Here is a 14,780-nt window from a genome sequence, read left to right as displayed (position 1 = left end):
TAGACCAGATAAAGGAAGACTGCTCTATAGACCAGATAAAGGAAGACTGCTCTATAGACCAGATAAAGGAAGACTGCTCTATAGACCAGATAAAGGAAGACTACTCTATAGACCAGATAAAGGAAGACTGCTCTATAGACCAGATAAAGGAAGACTGCTCTATAGACCAGATAAAGGAAGACTGCTCTATAGACCAGATAAAGGAAGACTGCTCTATAGACCAGATAAAGGAAGACTGCTCTATAGACCAGATAAAGGAAGACTGCTCTATAGACCAGATAAAGGAAGACTGCTCTATAGACCAGATAAAGGAAGACTGCTCTATAGACCAGATAGAAGGAAGACTGCTCTATAGACCAGATAGAAGGAAGACTGCTCTATGCTGACCTTGGGAGACATGAGGGCCAGAACATGGCTAATGAACTGAATGTTTTCTTCTCAAGATTTGAATCAGACAACTTTGTGTCGGAGGTAAAACAAATGGAAGCATCATTACAAATGTTTGAGAGAGTTGTTGTCCAACAGTCTGATGTTCTAAAGTTGTTCAGGGGATGTAACACATACAAAAGCCCAGGCCCAGACAAAATACGTGGACATGTGTTAAAGCACTGTGCTGAACAACTGGCTGGTGTTTTTACAGACATTTTCCAATCCTCACTCAACCAGCAACACGTTCCAGTGTTGTGGAAAAAATCTATAATTATACAAATTCCTAAAGCATCTAATACCTCTGTGCTGAATGACTACCGCCCTGTCGCCTTGACATCCTTAGTAATGAAATGCCTTGAGAAAATTGTGAAAAGTCATATTCTCAGTGTCACCCAGAAGCTCCTCGACCGATTTCAGTTTGCCTATCAGCCTAGCAGAGGAGTTGATGATGCCATTCTTACCCTCCTTAACATGGTCTATAGACATCTAGAGGGTGCCAAATCCCATGTCAGGGTTCTGTTTGTTGACTTTTCTTCTGCCTTCAACACAATCCAGCCCTACATTCTGGCACAGAGACTCATTCAGGACTTCTCCTTAGATGGGGGGCTGGTTTTGTGGCTGTTGGACTTCCTGAGCCAACGCTCACAGCGAGTCAAAATAGGTCCCCACGTGTCGGATATACGCATCACCAACACAGGCTCTCCTCAGGGATGTGTTTTGTCCCCACTCCAACACCAACACAGGCTCTCCTCAGGGATGTGTTTTGTCCCCACTTCATCACCAACACAGGCTCTCCTCAGGGATGTGTTTTGTCCCCACTTCATCACCAACACAGGCTCTCCTCAGGGATGTGTTTTGTCCCCACTTCATCACCAACACAGGCTCTCCTCAGGGATGTGTTTTGTCCCCACTTCATCACCAACACAGGCTCTCCTCAGGGATGTGTTTTGTCCCCACTTCATCACCAACACAGGCTCTCCTCAGGGATGTGTTTTGTCCCCACTTCATCACCAACACAGGCTCTCCTCAGGGATGTGTTTTGTCCCCACTTCATCACCAACACAGGCTCTCCTCAGGGATGTGTTTTGTCCCCACTTCATCACCAACACAGGCTCTCCTCAGGGATGTGTTTTGTCCCCACTTCATCACCAACACAGGCTCTCCTCAGGGATGTGTTTTGTCCCCACTTCATCACCAACACAGGCTCTCCTCAGGGATGTGTTTTGTCCCCACTTCATCACCAACACAGGCTCTCCTCAGGGATGTGTTTTGTCCCCACTTCATCACCAACACAGGCTCTCCTCAGGGATGTGTTTTGTCCCCACTTCATCACCAACACAGGCTCTCCTCAGGGATGTGTTTTGTCCCCACTTCATCACCAACACAGGCTCTCCTCAGGGATGTGTTTTGTCCCCACTCCAACACCAACACAGGCTCTCCTCAGGGATGTGTTTTGTCCCCACTCCACCACCATCACAGGCTCTCCTCAGGGATGTGTTTTGTCCCCACTCCAACACCAACACAGGCTCTCCTCAGGGATGTGTTTTGTCCCCACTCCAACACCAACACAGGCTCTCCTCAGGGATGTGTTTTGTCCCCACTCCAACACCAACACAGGCTCTCCTCAGGGATGTGTTTTGTCCCCACTCCAACACCAACACAGGCTCTCCTCAGGGATGTGTTTTGTCCCCACTCCAACACCAACACAGGCTCTCCTCAGGGATGTGTTTTGTCCCCACTCCAACACCAACACAGGCTCTCCTCAGGGATGTGTTTTGTCCCCACTCCAACACCAACACAGGCTCTCCTCAGGGATGTGTTTTGTCCCCACTCCAACACCAACACAGGCTCTCCTCAGGGATGTGTTTTGTCCCCACTCCAACACCAACACAGGCTCTCCTCAGGGATGTGTTTTGTCCCCACTCCAACACCAACACAGGCTCTCCTCAGGGATGTGTTTTGTCCCCAATCCAACACCAACACAGGCTCTCCTCAGGGATGTGTTTTGTCCCCACTTCTGTACATTTTGTACACTAATAGTTGTACTAGTTCCCATACTGACAGACACCTCGTTAAGTTTGCTGATGACACTGCCTTGATCAGCCTGTTGCATGATGACGAGGAACATCATGGATAGGTCCTAGATGACTTTGTAGAGTAGTGTGAGGATTCACACTTGGTCCTCAATACCAACAAGACCAAAGAGATGTGCATAGACTTGAGGAAGCGTACAACATCTACCTCTGCAACATCTATCAGAGGTCAGAATATAGAGATTGTAGAGGAATATAAATATCTGGGTGTCCTTTTGGACAATAAGCTTCAGTGGAGTAAATGTACAGACCTGATCTACAAAAAGAGCCAACAGAGACTGTACTTTCTCAAAAAGCTGGGATCTTTTAACGTAGACTGTACTATATTGACTCTGTTTTACAAATCTTTTATTGAGAGAATTTTAACTTTTTGTATTGTTTGTTGGTTTGGCAATTTCACTGTCAGCCAGAGAAATATGCTGAGAAGGAAAATTACCACAGCAAGCAAGGTACTTGGAGTCAAACAGACAGGCCTGGATGAGATCTTTAAGGTCAGGGCCCTCTGCAAGGCTCACAAAATAATTTTAGACCCAAGCCACCCCCTGTACCTGGACTTTGAACTACTCCCCTCTGGGCGCAGGTATAGGGCACCCCTCAGCAGGAAAAACAGAACGAGACAATCATTTGTGCCAGGTGTGATATCCCTCCTAAATAGCTCGGGCGAATGTTCCCATCGACTCCGTAAGGCCAGCAGGCTAGTCTTTTTTTATTTTTTATTTTCTGTTTTATTTCTTATTTCTTGGTACGTAACTGTTATGAAAGTTGTATTGTCAATTTTGTTTTGTATTTAAACGCCATTTTAAATGTGTACATGACACTGCAACAAAATTTCCCCATGGGGACAAAGTCAGGAAGATAGACCAGATAAAAGAAGACTGCTCTATAGACCAGATAGAGGAAGACTGCTCTATAGACCAGATAAAGGAAGACTGCTCTATAGACCAGATAAAGGAAGACTGCTCTATAGACCAGATAAAGGAAGACTACTCTATAGACCAGATAAAGGAAGACTGCTCTATAGACCAGATAAAGGAAGACTGCTCTATAGACCAGATAAAGGAAGACTGCTCTATAGACCAGAATTTACTTATGTGAGTAGATCCCAAAATGCCCCCCCAAAAAAGGAAACCATGCATTGGCCGGGAATCGAACCCGGGCCTCCCGCGTGGCAGGCGAGAATTCTACCACTGACCACCAATGCTTTGATAGAGATAAAATCTCCCCGAGAGTAATATAACAGTCTCGATGAAGTGAACCAGAAGTTGAAATATGTTGAGTTATTATTTAGCTATCCGTCTCGAAGGACCATTAAATGAGAGGCAGTACAATGTAATTAGAGTGTTGTTACATAATACTTACAGCCTGTTTGCAACGAGGATGTGAAAATAAACATATTTGAGATACCTGACTGATCTAAAAGAATGATTCTAGAGGTTTAGCAATAATTAACTTGTTGACAAATGCAATCCAAAAGAAAAGTTAATATTTTCTACTAGTACTTATTTCGGAGTAAATCCTACAATGCTTAACTTTTCCCACATTTTGTTACGTTACAGCCTCATTCTAAAAATGATTAAACCGTTTTTTGCCCTCATTAATCTTCTATCTTGTAGCTCGGAGGTGTGTGTATAACCGTAATGAAGTCTAACGCTGTGTGTGTCTGGTGTTGTGTGTTCTCAGGTGGCCATCAAGTCGATTCGTAAGGAGAGCATCACTGATGATCTGGACAGAGTTCATATCCAGAGAGAGATAGAAATCACCTCGGCCCTCAAACACCCCTACATCATACGCTTCCACGAGGGTGAGAATACACACACACACACACACTGAAAGGAAAACATCGCAGACATACACACACACACAATGTAACCTTTCTCTGTGCTCTCCCTGTCCTGTGTAGTGTTTGAGAGTCGTGATAAGATAGTGATAGTGATGGAGTACGCCAGCAGAGGGGAGTTGTATGACTACGTCCATGAGAGGAGGAGACTGGTGGAGACAGAGGCCAGAGACATCTTCAGACAAATCACCTCCGCCGTGCACTACTGCCACATGGTAAACACACACACGCATACTGTACAGGCTCACACAGAAATGCTTGAGTGTTCACACACACACAATAATTGTATTTAAATTAGCATAATTATTTGCTAATTAATGTGATGAATCCTAGATCCGTGTGTGCTGCAGTCTCTCTTTTCAGGAGTGATGGGGGGAATACTTTATACACTTACAGTGCCTTAATTAAGAAAGTATTCACACCACATTACTTTTCCACATTTTGTTACAAAGTATGATTAAAATTAAAATGTCATTTTTTTTGTCAACGATCTACATAAAATACTCTGTCAAGGTCGAGGATTATTATTATTTTTTTATAATGTAAAATAAAGCTGATGTAGCTTGATTAGCTATTAGCTATGTATTCAACCCCGAGTCAATACATGTTAGAATCACCTTTAGCAGCAATTACAGCTGTGTCTTTCTGGGTAAGTCTCTGAGAGCTTTGCACACCTGGACTGTACAATATTTACCCATTTTTTATTATTTAAAAACTCTTCAAGCTCTGTCAAGGTGGTTGTTAATCACTGCTAGACAGTAGTGGTGCAACGGATCACTAAACTCACGCTTCGGATCATTTTTTGGGATCAGCAACAAAAAAAAGCGAGACAAATATAACTTTGCTTTCCATGTATTACTTAAAGAACACTTAAAGCAAGGAACTTTTCAATGTTAAAATAAAATCTTAAAATATAATATTCAATACTCAATTGTTCAATTAAAGTGCAATATCAGGCATAATACCTTTTTCCTTTGAACAATAGTGAATGAAAAAATAGCCTGTGTCCACATCAAAACAAAGTAGAAAAAGAATGAAAGCAAAGCAGACCTGAGCTTATAACTTCATTATTTTTCTAAAAGATGAGGATGTCTACATTGTCTGGGGAGAGGGTAGACCTCTTTGCAGTCACTATGACCCCTGCTGTGGAGAACACCCTCTCGCTAGGTATTGAGGTGCCAGGCACAGCCAGGTAACATCTTGCCATCATGGCAATGTGAGGGTATTTACACACATTGCAGAAAAAATTACTTGATCTATTAAACTGTTAGGTTCTACTTTTTCAGAGTAAATAACTCACCGACACTAGAGAAGCTTAACCAAGTTTAATTCTTCCCAAAGGGTCGTTACAGCTGTAATTCAGACAAAGACATGTTTCCACCACCACCAGTATATATACTCTACTTTAGGCACTACTTCTTCTCTCCAATCCTTACATCTTATTGTTCGACAGGAAGAGGGTTATAGAATAATTAACCCTTATTACTTCCTTCAGGGGATCTGACCTGACCTCCTGACCTCAACCCCTCCTTCGCCTAATCCACAGATGTCCACCCGTGACTCCCTGCTGTCCACTGAGCACATTACAGAGAACCATTAACTTCTATCATAAAAACCAATCTCTTCCTTTATATACTATGCTTATGCGTATAACAATGTTCAAAGTTTACCCAGAATCCAACAACACTAACTAATTATTTATTTTCAGATTTCATAGAACTATAATTGTCAATAACATTTAATAAAAGCCATTATTATTCAAAATCAAAGATGGATGATTCTAATAGCAATAGCATAGACTGATTAGACTGCAGTATATTTATTATTGAAGTAATTCACTCTTGTTTATTTTTTTACCTCTTCAGTGGCCACAATCTCAGTGGTGAGATCACTGTATGTCCTCCGGTGTAGGGCAGGGTCTAGGTGAGACAGGGACTTGAACTTTGTATCCAGTGCAGTAGATCTATGAAGGTAGTCCTGTACATTAGGGGGGTATCTGGGGTTCAGGTCCTCTCTAATGGCAGCCTTGACATCTCTAGTGATGGTGCTGTCTTCCTCACTTGGTGCCATGGATTGTAGAATCCTTGTTTTCAGAGGTAGAAGACCTCTGAGGGGTTTGAGCACCTGGAGGACCTGGAGGACCTCCTCTGCCACTTTCACATCATCATCAGACAAGGTGACGATGTCTTCATGTTTTTCCAGGGTCTTGTCTGTCAGCGCAGAGTATATCGCTGCCTGCTGCTCAAGATAGTTCTCCAACATGTCATATGTGGAGGTCCATGTTTTTGTGACATCGTGTATGAGCTTGTGGGTCAGTAGCTGTAGCATTTCTTGCTTGGTCTTAAGCACATGAGCGGCTGATGTGCTTCGGTGGAAAAAGGAAACCACCTTCCTGAAGATGTCCATCTGGTTCACTGAGATTCCCCTTTGGGATGCTAAATTGATCACATGTGCAAAGCAAGCTATCTGTGGCCCCAATCCAGCTTCTATCACTGCATTTACTTGGTTCTTGGCATTATCTGTGGTGGTTGGGATATTGCTATTGGGCCTCTCTAGCTTCCACTCTGCTACTGCTCCCAGCAGTACCTGCGCCAGATTTGTGCCTGTGTGACTCTGAGGGGGCGTGTCTGTAGCACCGGACTTCACATCTCCCACACCTCTGTGGTGTAGTGAACAGTCACGTCGCTTTCTGTTACCCTGGAGGACCACTCCTCTGTGGTGTAGTGAGCAGTCACAGTCACGTAACTTTCTGTTACCCTGGAGGTCCACCCGTCTGTGGTGAGGGCAATAGAGGATGTCTTGGATAATTTGTCGCCAATTTTGATATTTTCCTGTTCATAAAGATCTGGCATGATCTTCATACTGAAGTGAGTGCGCCAGGGGATTTCCTAGCGTGGCTCAAGCACTTTCACCATATTTTGAAACCCTTTTTTTTCCACAACAGAGTACAGCCTCATGTCTGCAGCGATAAACATCCCAATAGATTTGGTGACGGCTTCAGCCGGGTCTGATTCTGCAGCAAAGTGCTGCTTAAATGCCGCGGTGACAAGTTTTTGTCTCTTCGCTGGGTTGGCTTCCGTCACTGACACACCAGGGTGATGCCGCTTTAAATCTGTGGCCAGGCTCGATGTATTTCCATGAACATACGGCTTTCTTAAGACACAATGCTTACACGCCGTAATGGTGTTGTCCACCACCCTTCTTCCGTCATCATATTTGACAGGGAAGCCAAAATGCACCCATACATGAGACTTAAATGAAGCGGGAGGCTTTTCCAGTTCTTCAGCTCCTCCCCCAGCCATGGCTGTCACTGCTCTTTTTTTCTTCTTTGCTTTTTGCAACGCGAGCATCCAGGATTGATTCATTGTGATTCAACATGCTCCGTTCACGTGAACAGAACACACAACTGCTTTTTTTAAATGATCAAGTCAACCTTCAGGTTTCAGAGTAAAACACAGCACACATCTTGTCTTTATCTTTTCACTGCAGCTCTGCATCAAGATTTAGGGAATTATTACTTTAAAAAGTAACAGCGGCAGTAAAACTGTATTTCACACTATGATGGTTAAACTTTGCAATTGATCCGCGGTACACATGCGGGCCGAACCGTGGGGGGTGATCCGTACGGATCGCGGATCAACTACGATCCGTTACACCACTACTAGACAGCTATAGACCTTCAAGACAATTTAAGTCAAAACTGTAACTAGGCCACTCAGGAACATTCAATGTCGTCTTGATAAGCAAATCCACCGTATTTGGCATTGTGTTTTAGGTTACTGTCCTGCTGAAAGGTGAATGCTTCTCCCAGTGTCTGTTGGAAAGCAGACTGAACCAGGTTTTCCTCTAGGATTTTTCCTGTGCATCGCTCCATTTCATTAATTTTTATCCTAAGAAACTCCTTAGTCCTTGCCGATGACAAGCATCCTTGCCGATGACATAACACCATGCACCCACCACCATGCTTGAAAATATGAAGAGTCGTACTCAATGATGTGTTGTCGGATTTGCCCCGAGCATTACACTTTGTTTTCAGGACAAGAAGGGAATTCTTTGCCATATCTTTTGCAGTATTACTTTAGTGCCTTCTTGCAAACAGGATGCATGTTTTGGAATATTTGTATAATGTTCAGGTTTTCTTCTTTTAACTCTGTCATTTAGGTTAGTATTGAGGAGTAACTACAATGTTGTTGATTCATCCTCAGTTTTCTCCTATCACAGCCATTGAACTCTGTAACTATTTTAAAGTCACCTTTGGCCTCATGGTGAAATCCCTGAGTGCTTTCCTTCCTCTACGGCAACTGAGTTAGAAATGATGGCCGTATCTTTTTTTTGGACTGGGTGTATTGATATCATCCAAAGTGTAATTAATAACTTCACCATGCTCAAAGGTGTATACATATTCAATGTAGTATTGTCATGATACCAACAGTTTACTAACGATACGATACCAGACCTAGTATCGCGATACCACAGGTAAAATGTGCCTCCGCTGCGTGCCGTGGCACACACCTTCCGCATCGTGCATGCATTATTTTCCAGAGAAAGCATAGCACCTTGTTAATTAACCCTTACATAATGATTGACATGTCATTGTGGCAGTAAGCAGAACAATACTGCATGAAACCATCTTTACTCTCCAGTGAATTTTTATTTAAATAAAATGCTTATTTTGTTGCACAAATTTACCAGAAATCAGACTTCAAAGTCACTTTTGGGGGAGCAAATAAAAAGGCTTCCCTAAAAATGGGACAGAGAAGGGGAAAACCTCCCCAATCCCATAAGCAACAGTTCGGTCCTCCGAGTTAAAAGTCTGTTGTTTAGACTCACTCACTCACTCACTCACGCACACACACACACACAGAGAATGAGTTCAGACTGTCACTGCGCTAGAGAAATGAACACTTTCTCCTTAATCTCTGTAGCCAAGTTGCCATCTTTCTTAGCAACAGTAAGGCTTGAGTGGATTTTCACAGTAGTGGGAGAACTGAGGAGAGGGTTGTGTGTTTTCTCCCTGCTTAGGGCATCTGGGAATCCTGTTAGTGGAGCCAGGACATCTTTCACTATCTCCAGTGTAATGACTACAGTCGTCTTTGGTATAAGATAACAAGAAGTGCTATCAGAAAGAACTGCGCAAACAGCTGGCTGTACCTCGACTAACCTGTACACCCGCACATTGACTCGGTACCTGTACTGTATATAACCTCGTTATTTTAATTTTATTGTGTTACTTTGTATTTTTTACTTTAGTTTATTTAGTAAATATTTTCTTAACTCTATTTCTTGAACTGCATTGTTAAGGGCTTGTAAGTAAGCATTTCACGGTAAAGTCTTCACCTATTGTATTCAACATTTGATTTAATTTGTGTAAGAAAGCATTCTACCATCTCGCAGGCTGAGCCCTACCTTGTTGGTTCATCGTGGATGAGCTTTTGGTCTGGTAAGCACAGAAGATCCAGTTTAGCTTCCTGCTGCCTATTCATAGGATCTGACCTTGTAAATCCTGACACTGTTTTTCGCAGCCTGGATAAGCTTGCACAACACGGTCAATGTTCAGTGCCTTGTTGATTGCCAGATCTAGGTTGTGCCCAAAACATGGGATCCAAATGTAATCTAAGAATGCCTTGCAGTTATTGGATGTGTTTTCTGTTAGTAGCAAGTCCCAGTCCTCCTTCAGTGTCTTGTCCAGTGCTTCTCTTAGGCTCTCTGCTGTGTGGTCGCTGTTCAGCCCAAGCACCATGATTGCATGTCCCAGGTATCTGAAACAACGAACTGAACAGTCACAACCATGTATCTATTCATTGCTCTGCTGGTCCAGAGATCAGTGGCGCATGAGTAGCAGTGGATGTCTTCAAATTGAGCCTTTATGTTTCGCTGTAGAGCTTTGGTATCTCTGTATTCATGAAGAAGTTCTGGTAGCACATATAGTATTTGTGGTTCAGCTTCCTCACGAGTTGTTTAAATTCCCACTTCTCTGGCACTGGCATGTGGTCCACACAGCTTTCTTGTCCTCTCTTGAATGTGGTTCATAATGCTTCAGGTTATCAAACAGCTTTGGGAGGGTCAGGGTGGGCTGGGTTTGTATTCATGTAGGCCTGCATTGATTCTGAAGGGAAAGAGGGGGGAAAAAACAGGTCTTCATTTTCTCTTCCACTGTCTCCCCGACACACACACACACACACACACACACACACACACACACACACACACACACTTGGAAGGTGAGTGATTGATGGGTAGGGCCCAGTAAGGGATGTTACTGGTTGATGACATACGCCGCACATTATATGGGCGTAAAAGACAAGTGGATTGGCACATTGAGAGACCAGCTGCTGTTGCCCAGCGGGTTCTTTTGATTGGTTGGAGGAACATATTCACTACTATATAAAATGGTACTACGTCTTCTAAAATGTTGGTATCATAACATTTTGGTACCGTGGTACCGATATATATCTAATTAAATGTCTGATTGTTCAAATTTGTGCCCTTCTTTTCAAGGTATTGGAAAACTTCCCTGATCTTTGTGGTCAAATCTGTGCTTGAAATTCACTGCTCGACAGAGGGGTATCAGTGACACAAACTCTCAATTTAATCAATTAAATAATTCAGGCTGTAATACAAAATTTTGGGGGAAATGTCAAGGGGTGTTAATACTTTCTGAAGGCACCGAGGGCTGAGAATTTGCAGAGAACTCATGATACGATATCACGATTCTTAGGTGCCGATACGATATGTATTGCGATTCACACAATTCTATATGTATTGCGATTCGATGTTCCAAACATATTGCTCACCATATGTCTGCTGCAGAGGGACAAGAGAGAGCCATGATAAAACTAGTTTTCATCAGTCATCGAAATAAAAGTGCCAAAAACAAATTGGCTCCCTATTTCTCCATCTTATTTTTAAATATCTATGAAGGAAAAATACAGGAGTTTTGGTGCAGGTACAGTCAACTAGCGCAAAAATATATAGTCAAAAATAATATCCTGCGATGTAACTGTATCGATTTCTTTCCCCCCATCACTTGTAGTACTGAACTATACTCCACTCAAGTTTACTGTAGAGTAAAGTACAATAGAGTACATTATAGACATACGGGAAAGGGAAAAGGGGATACCTAGTCAGTTGTACAACTGAATGCCTTCAACTGAAATGTCTCTTCCGCATTTAACCCAACCCCTCTGTATAAGAGAGGTGTGGGGGGATGCCTTAATCGACGTCCACGTTTTCGGCACCAGGGGAACCGTGGGTTAACTGCCATGCTCAGGGGCACAGTGGGTTAACTGCCATGCTCAGGGGAACAGTGGGTTAACTGCCATGGTCAGGTGAACAGTGGGTTAACTGCCTTGCTCAGGGGAACAGTGGGTTAACTGCCATGCTCAGGTGAACAGTGGGTTAACTGCCTTGCTCAGGGGCAGAACGACAGATTTTTACCTTGTCAGCTCTGGGATTCGATCCAGCAACCTTTCAGTTAGTGGCCTAAAGCTCTAACCACTAAGCTACCTGCTGTGTTTGGGCCACATTAGAATATAATTTGCCAATTGACATACCTTGATTAGACTATCATTTAATGACAACAAAGATTATATTAACTCAATCATGATTGGCTTGATGAAATTACCAATATTAGATGTAGACAGTTTAGGAATACTCCTTTTAATAAGAAATGACCAAATTGTATTAAGTTTTATCTAAATTGGAAATGATAAGTAAGTATACCAACAAGCTTTACATTAATAAAATGTGTAGAGGAAATTGTAGATTCTCTCTGGTAAATGAGGAAATACCAAATTTCAGTTGTATTGAATTATTTTCAAATAGGTAAATATGTGCTTAGTCTTCTCAAATATTATTAGGTTTAATTTATACCCAAGATAATTCCCACCAGAGGGCTAAATAGTTAAACATTTTAGCTGCACAGAGCCCTGACCTCAACTCCATCGAATACCTTTGGGATGAATTGGAACACCAAATGCGAGCCAGGCCTAATAGCAATTTTTTGTTGTTGACAGTATCCAGGACTTAAAGTTAACACACTGAGATCAGCTTTAGGGAGCAGTAGTATGGTGGCCAGTAGTGGTTGCAATTGAGATCAGGTGTGTGGGCGGGTGATCTTAGCGCATTTTTTTGGTTTAACGAGAGGTCACCTCATGTTGAGGCAGTGCTCAATGTTGGTTGCAATTAACCCACTTAGTTTGAAACAGAGCAACAGGCAAACATGGTACTGCTAAGCCACAGGAGGCTGGTGAGGGGAGGACGGCTCATAATAATGGCTGGAATAGAGTGAATGGAGTGATATTAAAACATTTGTAAACCATGTGTTTGATACCATACCATTAATTCCGTTCCAGCCAATACAATGAGCTTGTCCTCCCCAGTTAAGGTGACACCAGCCACCTGTGAGCTAATCCCCAAAAATCCGGATCACTGCAGTTTCTCTTCTCAGGTTGTGAAATGAAGCAACAGGCAATCATTGCACCGCTAAACACACAAAATCCTACTCCTAATACCAGAGGGAAACTTGGTGGGTCAAAGGAGAATTACAGTTGAAGTCGGAAGTTTACATACACTTAGGTTGGAGTCATTAAAACTCGTTTTTCAACCACTCCACAAATTTCTTGTTAACAAACTATAGTTTTGGCAAGTCGGTTAGGACATCTACTTTGTGCATGACACAAGTCATTTTTCCAACAATTGTTAACAGACAGATTATTTCAATTATCACAATTCCAGAGGGTCAGAAGTTTACATACACTAAGTTGACTGTGCCTCTAAACAGCTTAGGAAATTCCAGAAAATGATGTTGTGGCTTTAGAAGCTTCTGATTGACATAATTTGAGTCAATTGGAGGTGTACTGGATGTATTTCAAGGCCTACCTTCAAACTCAGTGCCTCTTTGCTTGACATTATGGGATAATCAAAAGAAATCAGCCAAGACCTCAGAAAAAAATGTGTAGACCTCCACAAGTCTGGTTCATCCTTGGGAGCAATTTCCAAAGGCCTGAAGGTACCACGGTCATCTGTACAAACAATAGTATGCAAGTATAAACATCATGGGACCACGCCGTCATACCGCTCAGGAAGGAGACACCTTCTGTCTCCTAGAGATTAACGTACTTTGGTGCGAAAAGTGCAAATCAATCCCAGAACAACAGCAAAGGACCTTGTGAAGATGCTGGAGGAAACAGGTACAAAGTATCTATATCCACAGTAACATGAGTCCTATATCAACATAACCTGAAAGGCCGCTCAGCAAGGAAGAAGCCACTGCTCCAAAACCGCCATTAAAAAAAGCCATACTACTGTTTGCAACTGCACATGGGGACAAAGATCGTACTTTTTGGAGAAATGTCCTCTGGTCTGATGAAACAAAAATTGAACTGTTTGGCCATAATGACCATTGTTGTGTTTGGAGGAAAAGGGGGAGCCTTGCAATCCGAAGAACACCATCCCAACCGTGAAGCACGGGGGTGGCAGCATCATGTTGTGGGGGTGCTTTGTCCAGGAGGGACTGGTGCACTTCACAAAATAGATGGCATCATGACGAAGGGAAAATTATGTGGATATATTGAAGCAACATCTCAAGAAATCAGTCAGGAAGTTAAAGCTTGGTCGTAAATGGGTCTTCCAAATGGACAATGATCCCAGGCATACTTCCAAAGTTGTGGCAAAATGGCTTAAGGACAACAAAGTCAAGGTATTGGAGTGGCCATCACAAAGCCCTGACCTCAATCCCATAGAAAATGTGTGGGCAGAACTGAAAAAGCTTGTGCGAGCAAGGAGGCCTACAAACCTGACTCAGTTACACCAGCTCTGTCAGGAGGAATGGGCCAAAATTCACCCAACTTATTGTGGGAAGCTTGTGGAAGGCTTCCTGAAACGTTTGACCCAAGTTAAACAATTTAAAGGCAATGCTACCAAATACTAATTGAGTGTATGTAAACTTATGACCCACTGGGAATGTGATTAAAGAAATAAAAGCTGAAATAAATCATTCTCCACTATTACTCGGACATTTCACATTCTTAGTTTATAGAATCTGTGTTGTGGTAAAAGTTAAAAAGATACATTTCCTAGTTGGTGCAGAAATGTAGGAAATAGGAGACTTAGGAAATAGTGAACACCTATTGGCAGAGTTTTGGTATAAAGCTCTTCAGTGGAATAAACCATATGCATGTGTGCACACCAGAGCTAGCTCATAGATACTGCTTAACACCCGATGGCTAAATTATGTTGGTCATTTTATTTGGAGTTTGCAAAGCATGTTTACCCCCCCCATCTATCCCCCAACCCCAAACCACTACATTAGAATGAAGAACAAAAAACACCCCTTGCTATTTTAGCTTTGGAGCTTGATGCTGCATCCTCTAGTTGTGTCTGACCTCAAATAGTGTTCTAAAATAGACATGAATGTTCTG

The 14,780-nt window shown here is 42.6% G+C and overlaps 1 protein-coding gene and 1 non-coding gene across 2 annotated transcripts in view; one reads left to right on the top strand and one right to left on the bottom strand.

Annotated features, from left to right (window-relative positions):
* The window catches only part of LOC129861111 (NUAK family SNF1-like kinase 1), a 71,342-nt gene that overhangs the window by 25,429 nt on the left and 31,133 nt on the right, over positions 1–14,780 (top strand). The window contains exons 2-3 of the mRNA XM_055932252.1: positions 4,203–4,323; positions 4,423–4,574. Coding sequence (XP_055788227.1) covers positions 4,203–4,323; positions 4,423–4,574 — 273 coding nt within the window. The remainder of the gene's footprint in view (positions 1–4,202; positions 4,324–4,422; positions 4,575–14,780) is intronic.
* Positions 3,654–3,723, bottom strand: trnag-gcc (transfer RNA glycine (anticodon GCC)). Its single transcript has one exon. It is a non-coding gene; the product is annotated as a tRNA-Gly (tRNA).

This window comes from Salvelinus fontinalis, chromosome 8 (assembly GCF_029448725.1).
Source record: "Salvelinus fontinalis isolate EN_2023a chromosome 8, ASM2944872v1, whole genome shotgun sequence".
NCBI lineage: Eukaryota > Metazoa > Chordata > Actinopteri > Salmoniformes > Salmonidae > Salvelinus > Salvelinus fontinalis.
The sequence above is the reverse complement of the archived record's forward strand: the minus strand, read 5'-3'. Positions and strand labels throughout refer to the sequence as shown.